A 23076-nucleotide genomic window follows, 5' to 3' on the forward strand; every position below is an offset into this window, starting at 1 on the left:
GCTTGTTACTTTTTCTCTTCAAAGATGAAAAAGATAATTTTCAAAATTAGAAAGTGTTTTTGAGTCAAAAATGTAGCAATGATTCTGCTACTTTATAATATTTGTTTTTTATTTACCACTTTGGTTTTACTATTATCCTAAGTTTACTTCAAACAGCTGTAGATATCTTTCGCGCTTAAAAACTTTCATTCATTTTTCATAAATTTCAAACCAACCTGCATAGCACCGGATGTAGAATTTGATTTTATCAAGTGTTATATAACACTTATAGATTTTAAAAAACCTTCTAAGTAATTCAACCCTTCTTATTTTCTCAATTATGTCGAAATATGAAGAGTAGTTTTTTCCTTTAAAAAAAAAATAAGGTGAGAATGCAAGAGAAAACTTTCAAACAGACCACTGTAAAATAAAGGAAAAACACATCAAATTAGAATACTTACATATTCTGAGCATGGACTTCGTCTAAATGCATCAAGTGCAGCTATTCTAATGTGCACCTTGTTTTTGGAAGCTAAATTTGCACATTCAAATAGAGCATCAGCACTTTCCCCAACATAGCCTAAGTTTCCAAATGCTTTCAAAGCTGACAAAACCTGAAAAGTTCAAGAAATGTTGAAGTGAAAACTTCTTCAAGCGCGTTGAGCGATTTTTTTGTAGAGGAAAATCTAATGAGTTCGCAGCATCACAAGCAGATGTTAACAATATATCTATATAGCTCCGAGTATGATAATTTGAGATTATCTAGTAGTGAAAGCATATATTGCAAACTAAGTACTAAAAAATAAACTGATCGATGAGGATTTTACACGATATTAATCAAAATTACAATCAAACAGTTTTGTTTTTTATTTTAGCTACTATAGGCATATATTGCATCTTTTTAAAAATGTACTAAAATAGCTGAAAGAGTAAAAATAATTCAACTATTCTTAAAATTGATAATGATAACGATGTAAACAATGGAAATAAATGTTAAAAATTATGTTCATTGAAATTTATGCAAATACAATTACTATGTATAAATAAAAGTTGCGGATATGTCATTTTAACGAAATCTTACGTATTTATTTGGGATTTTATCCAAAAGTTTTCAGCTTTGTCTTTTAACTTTCTATGCATTTGAAAATTGGGAACCATTAGGTCTCTTAAAATTAAATATCAACTTTCTAAAACAAATTTAGAAATTATATATATAAAAAATAATAATTTGTACGTGTTACGAGAGTGACCTAAAAAGTCACATTCGCAACACGTACAAATCATTTTTATTTTTTTTAACGAATACAGTGGAATGAAGAAAATATAATACAAATATTATACCCGTGTTTCTTCCTCGTCATTAGAAGATTGACATTTGTCTCCTAAAAATTGTTTCAAACTTGAGGATAACTCTTTCAGAGCATTGCTTGTCTCGCAGTCGGGATTGCTTGAACAGAATTTATTCGCCAATGCTGAAACACCGAGAAGAGCTTGTCTGCTGGCTGTATCTTTCCTTAACAATGGCTGTAAAGAGAGACACAGAGTTATCATTTATCGTTCATACAAATGGAAGTTAGCTTGAAAGTTAATTGAGAATTAGAAAATTTAAGTTGATATAAAAAGCTTTCAATTGAATTATTATCAAGTTTTTACGCAAGTTTATTGCCAGAGGGTGACGGAAAGACATTGTTGCAAAAAAAAAAGCCTTGGGAATTGTCGAAGACAATTAAAAAAAAAAAACTTTTTCGCTACAAAAAAAAAAAAATTGCGTAACTTACTTTGGTTGCAAAAGAATAATTTCATACTACACAGGTGGCATAGGATGCATCTTTGATTTTAAGTAGATTAGTATAAACAGATTTTTAAAAGTTCACAGCAAAAATTCAGATTCAGCTCAAGTTAAAACTAAATGAAATTGAAAAATTACATGAACTTTAACCACAGAAAACAATTTAATATATTGTATGGTTAACAATTGCTTAGCTCGTATCGAATGAATAAAATTGCTGAAGTGTATAAGCAGTTTTTCGAATTTCCCTAACGTATTTTAAAGCATTCAAATTGTCATCAGATGATTTCGAGAACGCATTTGTCATTCCAAGTCACATGATAAAAAACTTTTTACATAGGGTGCATAGATATATAGAAGTAGAATTAAATCACCCCGTTATTCAGGGGACCAGCAACAAACTGAAGAATCCAGAAACGTTTTCTGATCATCCTTCATCGTAAAAAGTTTTGAATAAGCTGTAAATATCAGCAATTAGTTTACTTACTATGTACATTGAACAGCCATTTTATAGATTTTCGTGAAAGTATCACTTATTACGAAGATGTAAGCATTTCTTTCAAAAATATTAATTTTGTTTGCATGTTTTTGGCTCACAACCCGCAATTTTCGGTCAAACTTTCAGAAAACTTTTCCCGCATGAAAGAGAATCATTATACTAAAGTTTAAAAAACAAAATTAAACATGATGAATTATGAACAGTTCAAACAATTAATTTCTCTTTGCGCTTGCGTGAAAGATATAAAAGATATCGGCTACCTAATGAGCTGCATTTCAATTCTTCTCGAATAGGCAACGAATCGTAAGGATCGTTCGGAAAATTACAACACTTGCCTGTAATCGCTAAATGTGATTCCTGACAAAAACATATTAAGATAGGAATAAAGGTAATAATTAGGAAAAAGTTATTAACAAAAATTCCAGTGAATAGATCTATGTTAACTTGACTGTTGTCACTCCAAAACAAAACTTCCAAATTTCTATCTGATTTCAAATATTGCTGCTAGTTGTCCAACAATCATCACAGCAAAAGTCATATTTTACTTAAATTTACATATAAATGGATTGACTTCGGAAAGACGCATACTTTTCCCATTATACTAATATTGTATTTATTATACTACTATTATACATTTGTTTTCTATTCAAATAAAATGCAAAAAAAAAAAAGGTGAACATGAAGGAGAGTTCATTAAATTCTTTAAAAATAATTCGCTTGCAATATTTTCCAGGGTGCAATATCTTTTCATAACGGTAAGAAGTCTAAAATTTTCATAAATTTAAAGATAAAATACATTTTTATGTATTGCATAATAAATAATGTTTTTGTTATGACGTATTGTTATATACACAGACTAAAAAAGGTACAAAGAAGAAGGGGGGGAAAAATAAAGCAGGCGAGGCATATCCCTCAATAAATAAATTCATTACATCGTCGTACAGCATGCAAGCTACATAGAAACATCCTAAAGAGCACTCCAGTATTTGTTTGATAAAGGCTAGAAATGATAGTTGGCTTTATTTTGTTCTCGTTTGCATCAATGAGAGAAAATGTCAAAGATTCCGACAATTTCTAAATTATGCGCTAATTTTTCTGAACGTGGGAAAATAATTGATAAAAATTTTACATTAAACTTTAAAACTTTAAACGCGTTTTTCTAAATGATGCAATTTTTCCCGATTTCTTGCATCAGTCAGGAGCCAATGAAGATAAAGTAATGAAATTTCGAGCATGTCTTTTTTCAAACAGTTTTTGAAAAAGAATTTGAAAAAAATGTTTACAGCAAAAATTACGATTTTTTTTTAAAAAGTATCTTTGAATTTTTCGAAATTGTTCTTCAAATATTTTTAATTTTTTATTGGATCAATATTTTTAAAATCGCCGAATAAAAATTAAAGTTAAGATATTTGTGCATACTTTAAAAAAAAAAATTAAAAATTGACCAACAATATTTTGAGTTATAGCAATTTAAAACAAGCCCATTTTTAAAAAAAAAAAAAAAACAAGTTAAATTTAAATAATTTTTTTTTCTTCATATTTATGTTGTGATTTTGCTTATTAATTAAATGGTGAATCAGTGTGAAAAAAATCCAAACTCTAAAGTATATAAAAAAAAATTTCAAAATGTGTCCCGGACCCCCTTAATGATTATCGTCGATTAGTACAGTGAGTAATCAAGTAAAAGCCCCACCTCAGACCTAGGTATTGCATATATACTAAGCGGAAATTGACCCGAGGCATCCAAATTTTAGGGGCCCAAAAGCTGTTTTTCGAATTCAGTTAATTTTATTTTATTCAAAATTCTTCCGGGAGAGGCATTTGAACCCCTCTCCCTTCTTCGCCCGACTGAAACTTAAGTTTGAAGACTTCATTTTCTAAAATTTTCCGGACTAGGGCAACGTCCCATCTCTGTCCTTTTTGCTAACGTCATCAAAGACTCTTAAACTTAGCTTTTAGGTCTTGTAGCATGTGGTACATAACATTTCTGTCAAAGCACTAAATTGCGCATCAAAACTTCTCGCTGTTAAACTTGTCAAACGGTTTTTAAATTCACCCTCATTCTTTTCCTGTGTCTCAAATTAAATGCAATCATTCTGTAAAGGGCCCCGCCAGAATTCTCCAATCGGGCCCCACATTCGTTAAGGCCGGCTCTGAAAAAAAAAGAAAAAAGAAAGAAACTTTTTTTTACATTGGGTAAAAAAAAAATAATGCCGAGATGATTTGGGCCTCAAAATTCGTTACCGAAATGCGCCAAATACTAAAGACAAGTTATTAAATCAAACACGAAATAAAATTCAAGACACGACAGATTAATTGGTAAAAATAATGATAACACATATCAACTTATGATTATTTAATTCGACCATTTTTTTTAACAAAAATGGTGGACCCTTTCGGATATTAGACTATATATTCAAGTTTAAAGTTTTTGAAAAGATGAGCTAACTCATGCTTTAAAGTTTGCGCATAAGTTCTATCGTTGGAAGTAATAATATTAGATACAGCAATATAATTACGATTTGTTTGTTATTACCAAATTTAAAACCACACAATTTATTTTTAACGATTTTATATGTTAGATACTTACTATAGCTGCTGCAATCGTGTCTTCTTCAACGTAAGACAAAAACGGAATCAACGTAGTCCATAGCATTACATCTATTTCAGAAAGCTCTTTGTTGAGAACTAGTTTGCTTAAAAGGCCCATTGAGCCCCCTGAAGATGCAATTTTTAAGGCATCCAAAAAAAGGCTCCTGTGGAATAAAAAGAATTTTTTTTTTCCATAACATAGTTTTTGACATTAACTAGAAAAACTAATTTACATTCCTTTCTGTTTTTAATACAGCCGTAAAAAATATAAAAGTGCATAAAAAAATTGACAAAATAAAAACTAAATTATTTATTAAAAAAAGTTATTAAATGAAATTAAAGCAATAAATTATTTTCTTACAAGATTTTTTTATGCTCACAAATTTCTTTATTTTTTAAGGCATTATATATGTTTTCTAATGATTGCTGACTTAAGTGGCGAATGGTGTAAATCAATTTGTGAACATGGTTTGCAGCGTTCTTGTTGATCAAACCGTCCGTGTTTGCACACAAATGCTGAATTATTTGCCTTGCGCCTTCCTCTGAGCTATCATCTTTCTCAGCTTTGGCTTGATACTTGAAGACCAAACTTTCCTTCACGGGAGTTTTATCTAAAAACAAAGGAAAAGATTATAGTTCAATTTGAAATATTTTTACGAGGACTAATCTTTTCAAGGTCAGATCGGTCATGAAATGAAAACCACATTGAAAATTCAAACAATACATCATCCAGCATCGTCCTTCAAAGTCACTGTTGTAATTTAGATATTTGTCTCAAAGTGGCACCAGTTTTCCCAACCCTCGTCGTAGAAAAAATATTTTGTTCTCCGAGACAAATTTTTATGTTAACAAAAAGATAGAAATTGAAAGGATCCAGTCCAGACTGTAATGGTCTGCAGCATGCAGCATGAACATCTGTGTATTCTTCAAAGTTTCAATAACATTTTCGCCCGTTGCTGTTGTACTCATGATTTTTTTTCCCACACCCTTTGATCATTTGAGGTAGTGAGAAGCAAAGGGATGTAAGTGGACATTTTTAATTTTTGAGTAAAATGAGTTTAAAGATAACGTCCTAGGTAGACTTTCATTGAAAAGTTTTCTAAATCATGCTGTATAGCAGTAGGGGAGAGTGTTGTATCTTGGGACACTGCTAATTTCTGAGAATCTATTTTTAGCAGCCATCTTTTTGTAATCTTCAATAGTAACCTTCACCACTAAATGGTGCCATGGTAAAAATCAGCATCAAATGAGTAAAATTGACGATTCTGTGAGAGAAAGAAAATTTCAAGACTCAGAGTAAATATTTTCTTCATTTTTATTTCATTATCTGTCTTTGTATTTGTAAATTTAATCAAATGAATGTTATTTTGCTATAAAAGAGAAGTACTTTAAATAATTTTCTAATGAGAAAATAATGATAGTGCATCTAGATTGACCATTATTTTGGTTTTTCTTAAACCACGTGGTAAATGTACCTTGGGACAGCCAAACATTTTGTACCTTAGGACACGTTCCAAGGTATAACATATGCATGGTTCTTAATAATTAAGATATGTTTAGGAACATGGAACAATGTTCTAATCATATGTAGTCTTTTAAAGACATTTAATGTCAGATAATAATTCATAATTCATTATTCATAATTCATTATTTTTTATTCATGATTTAATTCACCACTATGATTTTTTTTTTTTTTTTTTTTTTGAGCAATCACGATTGCTTATTGCTTTTATTTGACTGTTTTTGACGTTCCTATCATTTTTCCCACCGCCACCCTCTGCAGCATCACCGTCGACCGGGTCCTCACGATGCTGCACCTCTAGCGAAAACCGTCTCCAGGTTTCGTCAATATCCTACACTTACACGCATACATACACGCACCTACACACATATACATATCACCTACACACACATACATACACGCACCTACACACATATACATATCACCTGCACACACATACATACACCTACACACACACACACAAACACATACGCCTACACACATACACATACCCCCATACACACATACACACAACTACCCACACACTCATGCCTGCACACACCCACACATACCCCATACACACAAACACACACGCTTAAATATACACACACACACTCGTGATTGCGAAAAACATAATTTGAATTCAAGATGACAAAATTCAAATTAATTTTTTTTTTTTTTTTTTTTTCTGGTGCAAAATTGGTTTAAGTATATGGCTGTTTCCTGAATCATGAAGACTTTCCCATAGTACAACTGGATGTGTACCAAGGTAAAATGGGATGTTGTACCTTGGGACAGCTTGGAACTTTTACTTTAAATGGCTGGCAACATCTTATTTTCAAACTGTCTGAATTTTAAAAAGTATCTTGCATAGAAGTACGTTTGGGTATTTTAATATGACTTTTAGATTTTAAATTTGATTCAAATAATTGACGTTAAAAAATAAAATATGAAAAGTGTCCCAAGGTACAACACTCTCCCCTACCTACCAGTTCTACTAGTACGATATCTTGCCCGAAGATAGAGGAGAGGATCACCTACCACATTTGAACCTCTCCAAATTTTTAATTTTGCCACTTTCCACTTACATCCCTTTGCTTCTCTCTGCCTCATTTTTCAATGAATTTCTGCTGTATTGCACCCCGCAATATGCATAAACCGAATGACATCATACAACTTGAGATTCATGTTTAAAGAGAGGTACTGCTGATTGAGATATGTTTACATGCGCACTAAGCGCTGAGAACTGACAACTACGACCTGATATAATACACGGGTATATTAAAAGCACCGCTCAACATACCGCACCCCGGCAAGGAAAAGGACCCAACTCAAAATTTATGGAAAACGTATTAGCTATTGATTTAAAATATAAATTGAATGCTCTTTCTTGCTACAAAATTCGTACAAAGTTAGTTTGCATAACTGTGTCGTGGTGGCGTATAATTAATAGTGACACGTCAGGCAAAAGTTCATAATCTAGAAGAAAATTTTTCAAACTTTAAGTATGTATTAGTAATTCAGGCAGAAAAAAACAAATAGTAAGCATCACAACAGATTTTTTGCGCGTATTGCAATGTTTGAGACTAAATTGCTAAAAACTGCTATATAGCGTAAAACTTTGATTTTCTCCAATGCTGTTTTTTTATTTATTTATTTTATTGTGTCACATTTCTTGCCAGGATGAGGTATCTGCAAGGAGCGTCATCGTAATTTCCCGCTTAATTTTATTTCACAACCGTTCCAAGCTTGAAAAAACACTGTTCTAACATACAAAGAATTACATATGAATACTGCCGTGTGCAGGTAAACGGCAGTATCTGCAGAAATAAGTTTTCGAGATATTTGAAGAAATGTGTATTGGATTCAATATTAAACATAGGGAAAACTTGGAATTAGACGTTTTTTTCGCGTTTTTTTTTCAGCGGAAACCAAATAAGCAAGCTTGTACAATAAAACTAATGTACAATAGATGACAAAACTACAAAAAAGTGAAAAATGAAAAATTTGCAGTTACTGCCCTGTACCTGCACACGGCAGAATACTCGCACACACGTTACACGCACGCACTCACTCACTCACTCTAGAAGCTGACCGTACTGTTAAAACTATAGTGTTATTTTGTAAATTGTATTTTTTTTTTTTTTTAAGTTTCTTTTCCTCTTTTTTACTGCAATGCCTTCAAATTGTAAACGAATTTGAACTTATATAACTTTTGAAAATTAATCAGGATGGCCAAACGCTTTCCAAGTTTCTTTTTTTTTTTTTTTTTTTTGTCACATTCCTTGCCGGGGTGAGATATCTGCAAGGAGTGCCATCGTGATTTCCCGCTTGATTTTATTTCACAACCGTTCGAACCTCGGAAAAAACCGTCCTTGCATAAATAATTATATAAATACGCGTACGCACGTCACACTCACGCACTTACTCACTCTAGAAGCTGCCAATACTATCAGGGGTGCCCACAGGGGGGATTATGGCGCAAGTTGCGCCATCAAAATTTTTGGGGGGGATTTTTTTCCAGAAGTTTTGATTTTCTTTAGAGCATGAAATTTTTGATTTTTGGAAGGAAAAAATATTTAATCTTATTCAACAAGAAATAGATGCATAAGTAATACTTTTTTCACGTACTTTTACCAAAATTTAATACCCGTGTCTCTTTTCAATAAAGGGAACATCAGAGACGGGATGGAGTTTGTGCCCGTTTCAAAGCTTGATCAGACGATTTGCTTCCTATTTAATTTATTATAAATCTTCTGAAGTAGAACAATTCTGCATGATGAATATGTGTGACAGTGATGAGAGGGAGAGAGAAAGATCAAAAATGACTAAAATAAAAAGTTTTCTCCTCTCCTTAGTTTATTGTTTGTAATAATTCTGACCACTATGCACTTGTCTTTCATTGATTCATTTGCACCTTGACAATCGTTAAGAACTAGTTTTGAAGTTTGCGAATAACATATTTTTAATCCCTCCAATCGACAATTACTATAGTTTTTTCATAAACTAGCTTAAGTTTCTGTAGACTTTTTCATTTCACTTTACTATCATCTTCTCTACCATTTTTAAACGGATTGGTTCAATTTTTCATTAGATGATTTTTATTAAAACTTTCAGTGATGTTGGTTTTCGCCGATGGAAGCATAGAAGGTATCTGATATGCATAGAAGAATATTTGAATCGTTAAAATTCTCGAGTTCTGATTTTCCATGTGTGCTGAATAGCTGAATCCATTTTTAAAGATTTACGAAGGATATCTGCCATAGGGTATCTGTGTGCTATCCATCCTTTTTGACTATGTAACTTCAATTTTGGAAAACTTTCAGGAGACCGCCCTTCACTGTAACGCCCGAATAACACCATCTTTATCATCAAGAGTCATCTAAATCTGCGTTTCTAGAACTGCAATTTTGAAAAATTTATAAGAAAGAGCCCCTGATTCCCCCCCCCCCTCTCTTCTTAACATAATCTAAGAGAATCCTAAAATTGCGTTTTGGAGTATATATTTCGAAAAACTGCCGGTTGAATGGCACTGAAACTCACCTTCCACTAACATTATCAAAATCAGGGCCGACGCCAAGGGGGGGGTGCTCCCCCCCCCCCAGTTTTTAATAAGGGGAGCCGCCAATTTCCTTTCAGAGATGTAACAAACGAAGAAAAAGGAAAAACTCTTCGTTGTTTTAAAAAATAAAATAGTAAATACAAATGAACAACTGAAATAATAGTGACAAAAAGCATTTTTGTAGTAAAATTTAAATGTAAAAAGTAATGTTAAAATACCATTTAGGAACACCCATGATTCTCTTTTAATCAGATTGTCAAAGTAAGGGCCGCGGAAATGTGAGTTTTAAACATTTTTAACGCAAAAAATAGCATTCAGTGCACTATTCACTAGGCGACAGAGTGGGTATGTCTGCTTAAGCGGAAACTATGGACCTGGCTCAAACTCAAGTATTGTGCATGAGTAAAATTAGCATAATAGGAGGGAGAACCGGCGAAAAAACTAACATGGTGCACGGCTTTTCTCTCGGCTGCCCTGGTTATACAAAACCATGCTTCATGGTTCTTCAGTTTAAAAAAAAATAGATAAATAAATAGGATGGCTTCATAGGGGCCGCCGAAACATTTCCCATATGTAATTTTTTTGATGAAAAGTATTGTTCTGAAAATCGTTGCTTAGTGAAGAAAAATGCCTGGGTCGCAGAAATATATTTGAAACAGAGAGAGGGGGGGGAACAGTTTAATGCTAAGAGAGATTAAAAATAATGTGATGAATGATCACACCAGGAGTTCTAAATGTTTGAACGTAAAAATCGTGGTTAATTCAAAGCTTAATCAAGAGATGCAGGAGGAACATTTAAAGTAAAATGAAGTGGAATAAATAAGACCTTAGGTATCGCACAAAATTACCACATCCGTTCAAAATGTTAAAAGTTCTTTTTCTGGGGCAACAGACGCTTGTGTTTCAAGAAAACAAAAATATTAGGCTGGAAATTGACAATTTTACGATGGAAAATCCAAGCAAATAATCGTGTTTGGCAAACTAAAATAGGAAGAACGTATTACCACACTATATTTACCAATAATTAAAACTTAAAATGAAGACAGGGAAGTAGCCAAACTGAGGTGGACAACTCCAATTCCTTCTTTTTACGTCCCAAAAGCTGGTCAGGAATTGAGTTTTAAAACATAGGCCTTGCAAAAATTTCGGGAAAACGTTCTAAAACCCATTGCCTTCTCAATTAATCAATCATCATCATTCACGGCCGAATAAATTTCGTCTTTTGGACTTTAATTTAAAAAAAAAAAACTTCCTGAGGTCTTTCGAGCCTGACCTCCTCCTAATATTACTAAAGATCCTTAAAAATTTTATTGTCAAGGCTTCAGAAAATTTTTCGAGGGAGATCTCCCAAACTCCCCACTCCTCTAACAGTATTTGAAATCGCCTACGACTGCGTTAATTGAATTTCAATTTTGAAAATTTTTCAGGGGAGGACTTCGAATCTCTCCACCCATTAACATTAGCTTATCAAAAATCTTCTAAACCAGCGTTTTCTACAGATCGGAAATTTTTCGAGAGAATGCTCCCCCCCCCCCCCTCTCTCTCTCTCTCTCTCGCCAACATCACCGAAAAACGTCTTAAATCTCGTTTTTAGTGCTTCAATTTCGAAACATTTCTGTGCGTGAGCCCCTTCAATACACCCCCCCCCCCCCAATCCTCCTTCAGTGAAGTAAGTGAAGTAAGTTCGGTAAAGCTTAAATTACGTTTTCGGAGCTTTAGTTTCAAGAAACTGGCGGTGCACTTCATTTCAACAAAAAAGTCAACAACCACATTTTAAAGCTTTCATTTTCAAAAACTTTTGGAGGGATGGCGTTCGCATCTCTATTCTCCTTAATATCACTATAAATCGTCTAAAACTGCATTTTTCGAACTGCAATTTTCAAATTCCCCCCCCCCCCCCTTTACCTATCGCAATCAGAAATAATTCACAATTACGTGCTTGGAATTTCAAGAAGTTTGAAAATTTATCAGGGGATGACTTCGAGTCTCTTCCTCCTGTAACATCACCATAGATCGTCTAAATCCGAGTTTTTCAACTAAAAATCTTGAAAAATTGCCGTAGGAGAACCCCCGGACCGCCTCTCATAATCAAATATAACGTACGATTGTGTTTTGGGAACCAAAATTTCTGTAAAAATTATTGGATATATTGGACCTCCTCTCTACTTACTTCCTCTCCAACTTAAAATATATTCTAAAGCTGCGTTTTTATATCTTCAATTTCGAAAAAAAATCCAGGAGGTAGCACTTCGACACCCCCTATTTCTGATTGAATATTCTCCTTACAATCAAATTTATATTGCTTGTATTAAGGTTCAGTAAAATGACTATCCCTGCTAAACCAGAAGCTAAATCTCTCTCTCTCTCTCTCTCTGCATATTGGAACATGCGTTTTAAACAGTTAAGGGGCAGCCAAATGTGTACCCCCCCCCCTCCCAGTTTTTTGACCTAACGACGGCCCTGATCAAGATCTATCAAAATTGCGTTTTTACGTAAAGCTACAGGTTCGAAAATTTAAGTGGAGCGCCACTTTCGTCAACATTATTAAAGATCGTCTTAAATTTCAATTTAGGGCTTCAATTTCGAGAAAATTCCGGGAGAGCTTCCAAAAACTCTTTTTCTTAACGTCACAAAGGTCGGCTACAATTGTAATATTAGAGGATCAATTTCAGAAAACTGCCTGTCCCCTAACCATAGATAGTCTAAAATATGGTTTTAAAGACTTTTATCACGAAAATTTTCCGGGGGCGAGCCCCCGAATCTCTTTTTTCCCTAACATTACCACAGGTAGTCAAAAACTGCGTCTTTAGAACTACAATTTTGAAAACTTGTCGGAGGAGAGCCCCCGAACCTGCCTCCCCTAACACAACGGTAGACTATTTACAATTGCGTTTTTGAAGTTTCAATACAGAAAAATTACCGCAAAGAGGCCATCAAACCTTTTATCCCCCAAACATCACCAGAGATCGTCTAAAACTGGTTTTAAAAATACATTTTCTAAAATATTTCGGGGGAGACCCCCCCCCCCCGTACTCTCTAGCTAACTGACTATTATATTTCTGTTTCAAGGTTCATATTGCATACATCTAGTAATCAGTCCATCCCTAAACAGAAAGTTGAATCCATTCTCACTGTAATTATTCATACCTTTGAAAAAAAAAGGTGCAGCAAAACTCAGGGGTCTCCAAAACTTGTTTACTCAAGGTCCACGTTGCAAATTTTGGGAAGGCGAGGCGGAACAATCCAACAATATTTAAGTTCAAATGGTATTTGTTAGCGCGCTCCCCCCCCCCCCCCCCCCGGAATTCGACTGGAAATTAGATATTTTCAAAATTTATGTTTAACCCGATTCCAAAGCGAGAAAAATTTTGGGGGGGGGGGGGGAATTTGCGCCATTGAGCTTGGGGGGGATGGGCACCCCTGAATACTATTAAATCTATAGTGCTATTTTGTAAATTGTATTGTTGAAAAAAGTTTCTTTTCCTCTTTTTTACTGCAATGCCTTCAAATTGTAAACGAATTTGAACTTATATAACTTTTGAAAATTAATCAGGACGGCCAAACGCTTTCAAGTTTTTTTTTTTTTTTTTTGTCACATTCCTTGCCGGGGTGAGATATTTTTAAAGAGTGCCATCGTAATTTCCCGCTTGATTTCATTTCACAACCGTTCGAACCTTGGAAAAAATAAACCGTCCTTGCATAAATAATTATATAAATACGCGTACGCACGTCACACTCACACACTTACTCACTCTAGAAGTTGCCGATACTATTAAATCTGTAGTGCTATTTTGTAAATTGTATTGTTTAAAAAAGTTTCTTTTTCTCTTTTTTACTGCAATGCCTTCAAATTGTAAACGAATTTGAACTTATATAACTTCTGAAAGTTAATCAGGATGACCAAGCGCTTTTCAAGATTTTTTTTTTTTTTTTTTTTTCAAATAAACGTGTTTCAGAGAAACATTATCAGTATAAAATGCATCAGAATGACCTAATTTGCGAATTATTTCAAAAGTGAGAGGACATTTATCCTTCTCGAAGAAAGATCGAAAAGATAGCACAATGACATTTGAACTGTGGTCTACACTTTCTACTAGAGAGAGGTCAATGAAAAGGAGACCTCTTGATTTCCGTTGAAACTATGCAGTTGATTGATGTCTGTGTTTATTATCATAAGGCTCTTAAAGCTTATCGGCACAAATGCTTAGTCAGAGTTTGAGAAAACGGTGTTCCTAATTATTTAAGTGAATTTTTAAATTAATGAGGCAGCTTCAGGGGCGACCCTATGGGAGGTCACGGGAGGTCATTGTGACCTTCCTGAATTTTCCTCATTCGGCAAAATTCGTCTGACAATTCGGCAAAATTTGTAGTTTTATTCGGCAAAATTTGGAGTTCCATTTGGCAAAAGCACCATCATTTGGCGAAATTTGAAGTTCAATTCGGCAAAATTATTAATATTTGGCAAAATTTGGAGTTCCATTCGACAAATTGAAAACTTCCGCCCTTCCAAAAATTTAAATTCGGGGCGCCCCTGGTCAGCTTGTTGTTTTTAAGATTCAACAACATGCTAAAAAGAATTTCATTTGATTATTATTTCAGATTGAATGCATTTCTATTTGAATACACTACAAGAAACGAATGACAATGAGAAGTAAAACTTACATAATATTCGTGTGGCTTTCCCAGAAGATAACTTTTGAAGTTTAACTGTTCCAGTAGCTTCTACCACGTAACCGTAATCTGATACAGGTTTAAAAGCTGCAGTTTCGTCGCACTCGACAGATTCTACTATTCCATCTTGAAAAGTCTGCTCACAGTTGTAGTTTTCATTCGATAGAAGAGGTAAACTTTGAATACTCTAAAAGAAATATATTTCTTCTCTAATAATGTGTCTAATAATAGACGTTACTTCGATATGGGTGTTGAACTTTTTTTTTCTAAAGTACAGTGAGAAATTATTTTTGAGATAAAAGTGAACATCTGGATGTTCTGCCGAGGAAAATGTATTCAAAACATAATACTCGTATGTCAGATTAAAATGCTCCCCCCCCCTATAAACCAGGTATCTTTCCGAACCAATTAAGAGAAAACGTATAACATTATTTAAACACCTAAAATAAAGAATGAAAAGAGAGGAACATTAATAAAATTTTTATTTTTATGTTTTGAGAAGATATTTAAGTACATAATTACAAAATACGTTTGTAAAAAAAAAAAAGGACTAAACAATTCAGAATCCTTAAAAGAAAAAATCTACAGAAAATATCACCGAAAGAGTTTTGTAAAACTCATTAAATTATAACAAGCCAAGTTATTTACAGGGTCAAAAAGTTTTCATTCTGTTTGGCTTGATAAATAAACATAAAATAAGTTCGTGTTTTAACTAAAATGAAATATTTTATTTCTTTTTAGTTAGCCATTTTAAAAATGTTTCAATGTAGTGCAAAATGGAGTATTAAAATAGTTTATACAAAGCACTCCTCATTTTAATCAGAAGGTCCGACCTTTTTCTAAAATTTTTCAACATATTTAGAATGGGAAAATGATGTTTTATGCATTTCATGCAGTTGTCAAAAATTTTTAAAAATGTGTAACACACTCTGTAATTGTGAAATTGAACTTGAACACTAAGTGAAACCAATAATGAATAGTGGTATTCACAAAATAAAGTTTTTAAATCCATCTATCTCAATGTATCACCAAGGCCAATATTAGCGAATTTTCTGTTTCCACAAAATTAATTTTTCATATACAAGATAGAGATTACAAAAATTGATTCGACATTCAAAAGATTTCACTTAAAATTTCACAACATTTTAAAAATTAAACTTGGACACTAAATCGGGATTCTGTAGAGTGAAGATATATAAGAGAAATCAGGATGACCATACATTAGGGATGAGCCGATTATTCGGCCACTTTGCTGACTATTTATAACGGCCAGGTACTACCAATTAATCAGTGAAATAAATATTCTTTTATTTATTATTCAAAATGATTTTTTAGGCATACCTTCAACAAGAAACTGTGATGAAATCATTTGTCAGAAAAAAAAAATTGCAAAATGTAATTTTCTGCATATGACGATACTATAACATGTAGTATGAAAGTTTACAAAACAAATAATTTATAAAGTTCGTGAAAATGAATGAAATGTTAAAGGATCATGTTCTAAGTTTATGTTACGGATAGTCTCACCTCAGCTTTTGATGAAAAAAAAATTTTTTTTTGCAGTTTTTTTATTGTTTCTAACTTTACATATGATTACATTTACATCACACAGTTTACAACTTACTCTTTAAATTATTGATTTTTGATTCAATAAAACATTAGTTATTATTAAATATCATTTGATTAAAAATTGTATACTTTCTTTATACAATGACGCACCATTTTTCATGTGTCTATAATTTTCTCCATCTTTCATAGTAAGGGAATATGGGGCGAAGTGAAATAATTAGGACGCCTTAGCTGTTTTCAAAACGAATAGATTGAATATCTGTTCTCAAAATTACGCTACATAAAGAAAGAACAATATATTTTATAATAAAACTTTCATTAAAATTTGATTTTGTTATTTTTGGCAGTAAATTTGTTCTTCCCCCCAAAAAAGTGGACATTTTCGCCTTTTTTTTCCATTGGGCAAAGTGAAAAATAAAATTTTTTTTCGAATCAAGTATTTTTTATTTGGTTATTACAGAAAATTTTGATCAAATGTTTGAGTAGGTAAAAGAATGAATGAATAAATAAAAAGAAAATGAAACAATAAACGAGTAAATGAATACATTAATTAATTAATGTATGAGAAAAAATGGTTGAGTGAATAAAATAATGAATGAATATAGCTATGGGGTCATACTAGAAGCCCAGAAAAAAAAAAAAAAAACAGGCTGATTCTAATAGGTCTTCATGAAGAATAACTTAATCTTAATGAATGCTTAAACTTAAGAAAAAAATGAAAAATGGGCTTTTTCACTCCCCAAAAACCGAATTTTATTGTCAATTCTTCTTTCCTTTCATCAAAAATAGATCAGGCAAAACTTAACGTGATAAAATACTAAACTAGCATCTTAATTATAAACTTATTCGAATGTAATCAGCAAACGTTTTGAATGGCTTCTATACGAGAGACACTACATTTTGCCGTCTAGACTGCTGTCACCTCTCTAGTACTTTCACGAACCTGTTTCAAAACTGGACCGCGTCTTTAACAAAAGGGGGAATTGGTAACAGTCATTCCATCTTACTTATAGTTTAATGATGCTAACGAACTTTGGAAACGTGTCGCAATTATTGCTGCCGAAACATAGCCAACCTTCGGAGGTTAGGCAGAAATCTCTAAAGCTTCATATGATCTACAATCTACAAGCAGTAGAAAATTTCATTTATGTAAGATGATTTCTTACGCATAAAGTAATAAATTATTTTAAGTTATTAGGTCAAGCATTTGTTATTGATACAATCGAGTACAGAGTTAGATATTATGTTGCTGCTGCGCAATTTGTCATTTCAATTAAAGTTTTTAAGACGTTTTAATAAAAAGAGGAAACCGTATTTTAACCATATGTTGAAGGAAAGAAAAGAGTTAATCAAGTTATACTGTTAAATAAAACATAATTATTTCAACTTGATTTTTTATGGCCCACTGTATAATTTCAATTGTTCATGATTGCACAATTTAATTAAAAATCTAAATGAAAAAAAAATTAAAAAATAATATAAACATCAGTAATAGTTTTAGACTTACCGACTGCGACTCATAAGGAACTCCAGTAAGTAATGTTTGTCCTTTAAGATGATTTGAGCAAGATTTGACAATTTTTTTCTTTGAGATTTCAATTTTACCACCTTCTTGTTTTTTGATTTGATATTCTGTGTCACAAGAACCAAGAACATCAGTCTAAAAAAACAATTTTTTAAGTGGTAAATAATAATTATGAGACTTCAACAATATATGAACTATTCTGAAGCACTTACTTCGGAATTGAATGCATCAAACTCAAATGACCTCATACTATTTTGGAAGGCTGATAAAATTGCTTTCTTGACATTATTTACGTCATTCGAGTCTTCAGGGTTTGGACAAACGTGTTCAATTTTCCCATCATTCCAGGAAAATGGCAATGGATTCTTCTTTAATTTTTGTATGAAAGAAGAAGATTGCAACTCTGAAGGACCATGCTGCGATGAGGCATCCTTTATCTGAAAGAAAGAATTCGTGTTTCAAACCTATGGGATTAATTCCAATTATTCTTTTCTCTAAAATTTAGTTTATTGAAGCTTTTATGTTGTTGTGTTTATGAAGTGCGTCCCAAAAGATTATAGACAATAATTTTATTGAAACCACGGGCTAACTATACGAGTTAGCAATACGAAATAAGCTATGCAAATAACGAATGATGACATAAAAATGATAAAAACACTCAAACAACTTTCATCGATCATAGATCTAATTTTAATAAATATAAACGAAAAAATGCTGTCCCAAAAGTATAAAGAAAATCGATGAAAAATCTGGTTTTAGTATTGATTCTCAAAATTTGCATACGACAAGGTCATTTTCTTGTGACGCACATGTTTTTTGACATTAAAACGAACCTACGTTTCCGTTTCTGATCGATTGCGAAGGTGTCCCGCAATGTGCAGTTCTCTAAAAAGGAAGTTTTGCAAATCTATCGTTTGAAAGGGTGTGGAAGTCGTTGACATTTCAAGTAAAACTGAACGCAGTAGGGCTGGTAAGAGCATTGTAGTCTGTATGGATCTGTATGCAATATCACACTTAAAGCCATAAAATCTGCCATGCATGGTGTCCTAAAAGCAACTTAATGCTCCCCAAAAGCCGAATGTTATGATTTAATTTTAAAAAAGGGATGGAGAAGAGTACTTTATCTCTCTGTGGATGATCTTTTGCATCTATTTTCCATAGCATAACTTATTAAGATGATATTAACACAATCAATGCACAATCAGATAGAACAAATGATTGTTATTAATAAACATTTATTTTGAACTTCTAGCGTACTCTAATTAATTGGTAAATTTTAAAACAAAAGTCCAAAAATTTAAAATGTCAAAACAAAACTCCATCAAAAATTATTTCGGTGATTTAAAATTTTTTTGTCTTGATGAGCGAAAACATTTAATTCTCAGATGAAGTATTGGGAAGCAAAGCCTCTTGGACCATTCAATTATGCTCGAAGATTCAAATTAAGGCTACGAAGTTACTTACCTGCAAAACTAGTTCACATTTGGAAAGAACTGTGATCTCAACTGTCGCTTTCATGCCTATCGACAAATCTGATGTTCTGTCTGCTTGAAATTCGTTATGAGATTCGAAGGAATAAATATATGATGTATCTGGTAAATACTGAAATTTGCTCCCTGTAAAAGAAGAAAAAGATCATGAATAAATCCTGTAAACATTGAACTTTATTTAGCAAAAATAATTGTACTGCTTCGTTGTAGGTGTTTTCCGGATTTAACTCTGAAACGTACATTAAATGTTGTTTTTGCCTTGTTGGCAAAAAATAAATTTTTCATTCAAAACAGGCATTCAAAGTTCCTTTTGTAGAAATATCGTAAATAATGTTGATTGAAACTATGTTTAGTTGAAATTAATGCATTTATTATATTTTATCATATGTTATATGCTCTGCTGGACAAACTTATAAACTCTTTTTTTTTCTTAAAGTAATTTTGTGTTGACCATAACTTAACTCAACTTTCAATCATTATTAACTCTGTTCTACTTCGTTAAAGTATAAACGAATAATTGGAAAAGTAGTCCAAAGTTCAGCCTGGCACATAAATTAAACCAAGCAATTAATTATAAGCTCAATGGTACAAAACCCTGGATTACAGTAAAATATTTCTCGAATAAATCCATTTGAAGCCGTAAAATGAATCGTAGGATATCTGTCGTAGGATATTGTTATTTTCGTTTCTTGAACAATATATCTAGCCATAAAATAAGACTGAATACAAAAACCTCAGTAAATTGTCATTTTCTATACAAACGTCGTTTTAACTATCATTTAACTCGCTGTTCCTAAATTTTGAATAGCTCTATTTAATTTTAAAATGTTACATTTTTATATATGCGTCATGTACATACATACAACATTTAAGTAGAGAACTGTGGTAATGAATGGGTCCCTTTTTTAAATTTTATTTCTGTATTTTTTTCTATCTATATTTTTTTTCTCTAACTCTCAGAATAGTTTCAATACAAATTCAAAAACATAGAAAAATTTTAAAAACTTGAAAAAAAAAAAAAAACAGCTGTAATTAAGAGTAATATTAAACCTTAAGAATTCCATTTGTTCCATTCATCTCCACCATTGAGGTTGAGTGGACCACTGGTGGTAATGAATGGGAGGCTATTTTAAATTGAGAAACAAATCTATCAAATAAGTATTTCCATTTAAAATATGAGTACTGGTTTGAATAAAGGAGAGAAGAGCATTGTGTGTGTGTGTGTTGATAGTTTAATGAGAAAGAAAACAAAAATACTATTGTATAAAAAACTTGTTGAATAAAACGCCAAAGACAAAATTTGGAACTCATTTTTAAGAAAGATTTTAAGGTTGAAGTTAAACTTTTTCTACTTCTCATAGTATATCTGCAATTAAGTACAATATATAGTAGTGCTTAAACGGTAAAATAACGAAAAGCGATAAAAACCAGAAAACAAATTTTAGAATAAATTTTATCATGATAAGATAGCAAATGATTTAAAATCAATTTTCTTATTTTTTTTAATTTTAAAACATGTCTTAAAAAAATTTGATTCCAAAACTCAAATAATTATACAACATTTGAAAACAATAAATTTAATGAATAGTATAAACATCAGTTATTGCTTGAAAACCAAAATATTGTGCTAGTTGTAAAAACAAGTAATTAGAAGATCACACCTCCCAAAACCCAAACATTCACAAAAAACTACTAAGCTTAGTTTATAACTAAAATAACTTAAATAAAGAAGAAATTTTAAAACTTCTAAGTATAGAAGAGACAAAAAATGTGTCGAATTCATTACTATGTCTTTTGTCCCATTCAACCCCAATAGCTCTTTTCAGACTTAATTGTATTTTTGAAAGGGATGAAGTTAAAATTAAATAAAAATGCCTCTTAAAGGGAGTAAAGGAATAACCAAATTTTACATAAGATTCATAATAACCGAAGGTATCTTAAATAAAATCCATAACTGACTTAGAAAGAGCATGAAAACTTACTCTTCAAGCAGATTTTTGCTAATTGTGCTCTTAAGAAAAAAAAAATGGATTGACTCAGACGAACAATAGTTGTATCAGATTTCTGAATGACTACTGCTATCGAACGGCACAAGTTATTTATTTATTTATTTTTCAAAGTGCATTTATGGAAACTTGTCATGGCCCATTTAACCCCATGTCTCATTCATTACCACTTTTCTCTAATTCGAATGAACGACAGTGCATATGCAAGTTTATATACTTTTAAGATATTTGTATAAGAGTATTACTGCCAAAATTTAAAAATCATGAGAAGATTATGATTGTTAGTTCAGTCAGTTACAAAATATTTTTTAATTCAAGAACCATACAATACGGTTGTAAAATTTCAACTTACTAAAGGGCGCATTAAAAAAAAACCAAAGAGGCAAACTTGATAGCGTTTTTTTTTTATTTGCATCAAATGAAAACTTCAATCTGTTTACATTAACTACAGTTTGATCAATCGGTATTATCAAAGACACAACATTTAACCATGAAAACATTTCTCACAGTTATTCATATTTCTTAAAAAATTATTCGTTGACTTTGCGAAGCACAGAAGTAGGTAATTTAGTCTTCTGGTGTTGTTGAATGTAAGAGTGAAAATACTACTCGAACTTAAATTCGTCAAGTTTTCGGTCACGTAAATTAACAGTTCCAAAAACAAATAACTTCGAATGAAAGTTTACGCTGCTGCAGACGTTGGTCAGAGAGAGAAAACCCTCTCGATGTATACTTTCCAATAAATCATTCAAATGAAATCACAATCTGTTGCCAGGGAATATCTTTCTGCAACTTGATCCTTACCATTAAGAGAGTTTTTAGTTATGCATTTTTAGAAAAATAAGAATTTTTATGTGCATTGAAAACTTACCGCCATCGCATTTTTGGGAACATTTCGAATCATCCCAAGCAACAGGTCCTGAGAATAGAAACATAAAAAGAATTAGAAACTTCAAAAATTAATAACTAAATACGAATTTGGGGAGAATATAATATTTTTGTTGCTTGAAAAATTTTTCCTAGAAACTATGGTCAAACCATTTGAAGTAATTGAGAGCTTGAATAAAAAATAACCGAAAGGCTAATATGTAAACCATAAGCTTATTAAATTTGAACCCGTTTCAGTTAGTTGAACATTTCACAATCAAGGATTGCTTGTTGTTAAGAAACATTTACTTCTCAATTGATAAGCGTCTATATTTTGAGATTGCAAAAATTACCCAATTCTCAATCAGCAGAATTAACATGTGTGATATTTGCAAGAGAAAACAGGGGCGTGCACAGAAGCTTTGGGGCCCGTCACAAATGACTTTTTCGGGTCCCCTCCATATTGTTTATCCCTACATCTCTACATATACTTCTTCCCTCATTGAAAAATTTCGGGCCCCCTTCAGGCTCAAGAAAATATAGAACTAAGCTGCAGAATTTTTTTCCCCCAACTCCGAACTGAAAAATATGGAAATTATTTTATTCAATACTTTACAAAAGTTTACAAGAAACGCAAATTATTCATTCTATTAGAAACAAATGATTTCACTTATTAAATAATTTTAGAAAAAAGCAAACTGTATTGAAATTTAAACTGTCTGCCCTATGAGAAACAACTTGTGTTGTCTTTAAATCACTGCCAAGTAGAATAAAAAAAGATATAAAAAAGTAAGACTGAAAATAAATGCTTTACTGTTGAATAATCATATTTATCGAAAATAAAATCGCTTTCAGTTCTTGCTATTGCAATGAAAATAGAGTATGAATTTACAGAATTTTTAAGCAGTATCAAACTGTGCAATCAATTCAGATACATTGGTCAAAGTTAAATTTGCATTAAAACGTATTTTTTTTAACAACGATTTCATTTCAATTTCTAAAAACAAAACAAAAATAAAAATATAA

The 23076-nt window shown here is 32.0% G+C and overlaps 1 protein-coding gene across 1 annotated transcript in view; it reads right to left on the reverse strand.

The window, feature by feature from the left end:
• Window positions 1-23076, reverse strand: part of LOC129218900 (apolipophorins-like) — a 165393-nt gene that overhangs the window by 137814 nt on the left and 4503 nt on the right. The window contains exons 2-10 of the mRNA XM_054853221.1: window positions 22055-22102; window positions 19152-19303; window positions 17900-18124; window positions 17670-17822; window positions 14585-14780; window positions 5221-5470; window positions 4858-5023; window positions 1321-1503; window positions 441-593 (exon numbers count right to left, since the gene is read on the reverse strand). Coding sequence (XP_054709196.1) covers window positions 441-593; window positions 1321-1503; window positions 4858-5023; window positions 5221-5470; window positions 14585-14780; window positions 17670-17822; window positions 17900-18124; window positions 19152-19303; window positions 22055-22102 — 1526 coding nt within the window. The remainder of the gene's footprint in view (window positions 1-440; window positions 594-1320; window positions 1504-4857; window positions 5024-5220; window positions 5471-14584; window positions 14781-17669; window positions 17823-17899; window positions 18125-19151; window positions 19304-22054; window positions 22103-23076) is intronic.

Source organism: Uloborus diversus, chromosome 3 (assembly GCF_026930045.1).
Source record: "Uloborus diversus isolate 005 chromosome 3, Udiv.v.3.1, whole genome shotgun sequence".
NCBI classification, from domain to species: domain Eukaryota; kingdom Metazoa; phylum Arthropoda; class Arachnida; order Araneae; family Uloboridae; genus Uloborus; species Uloborus diversus.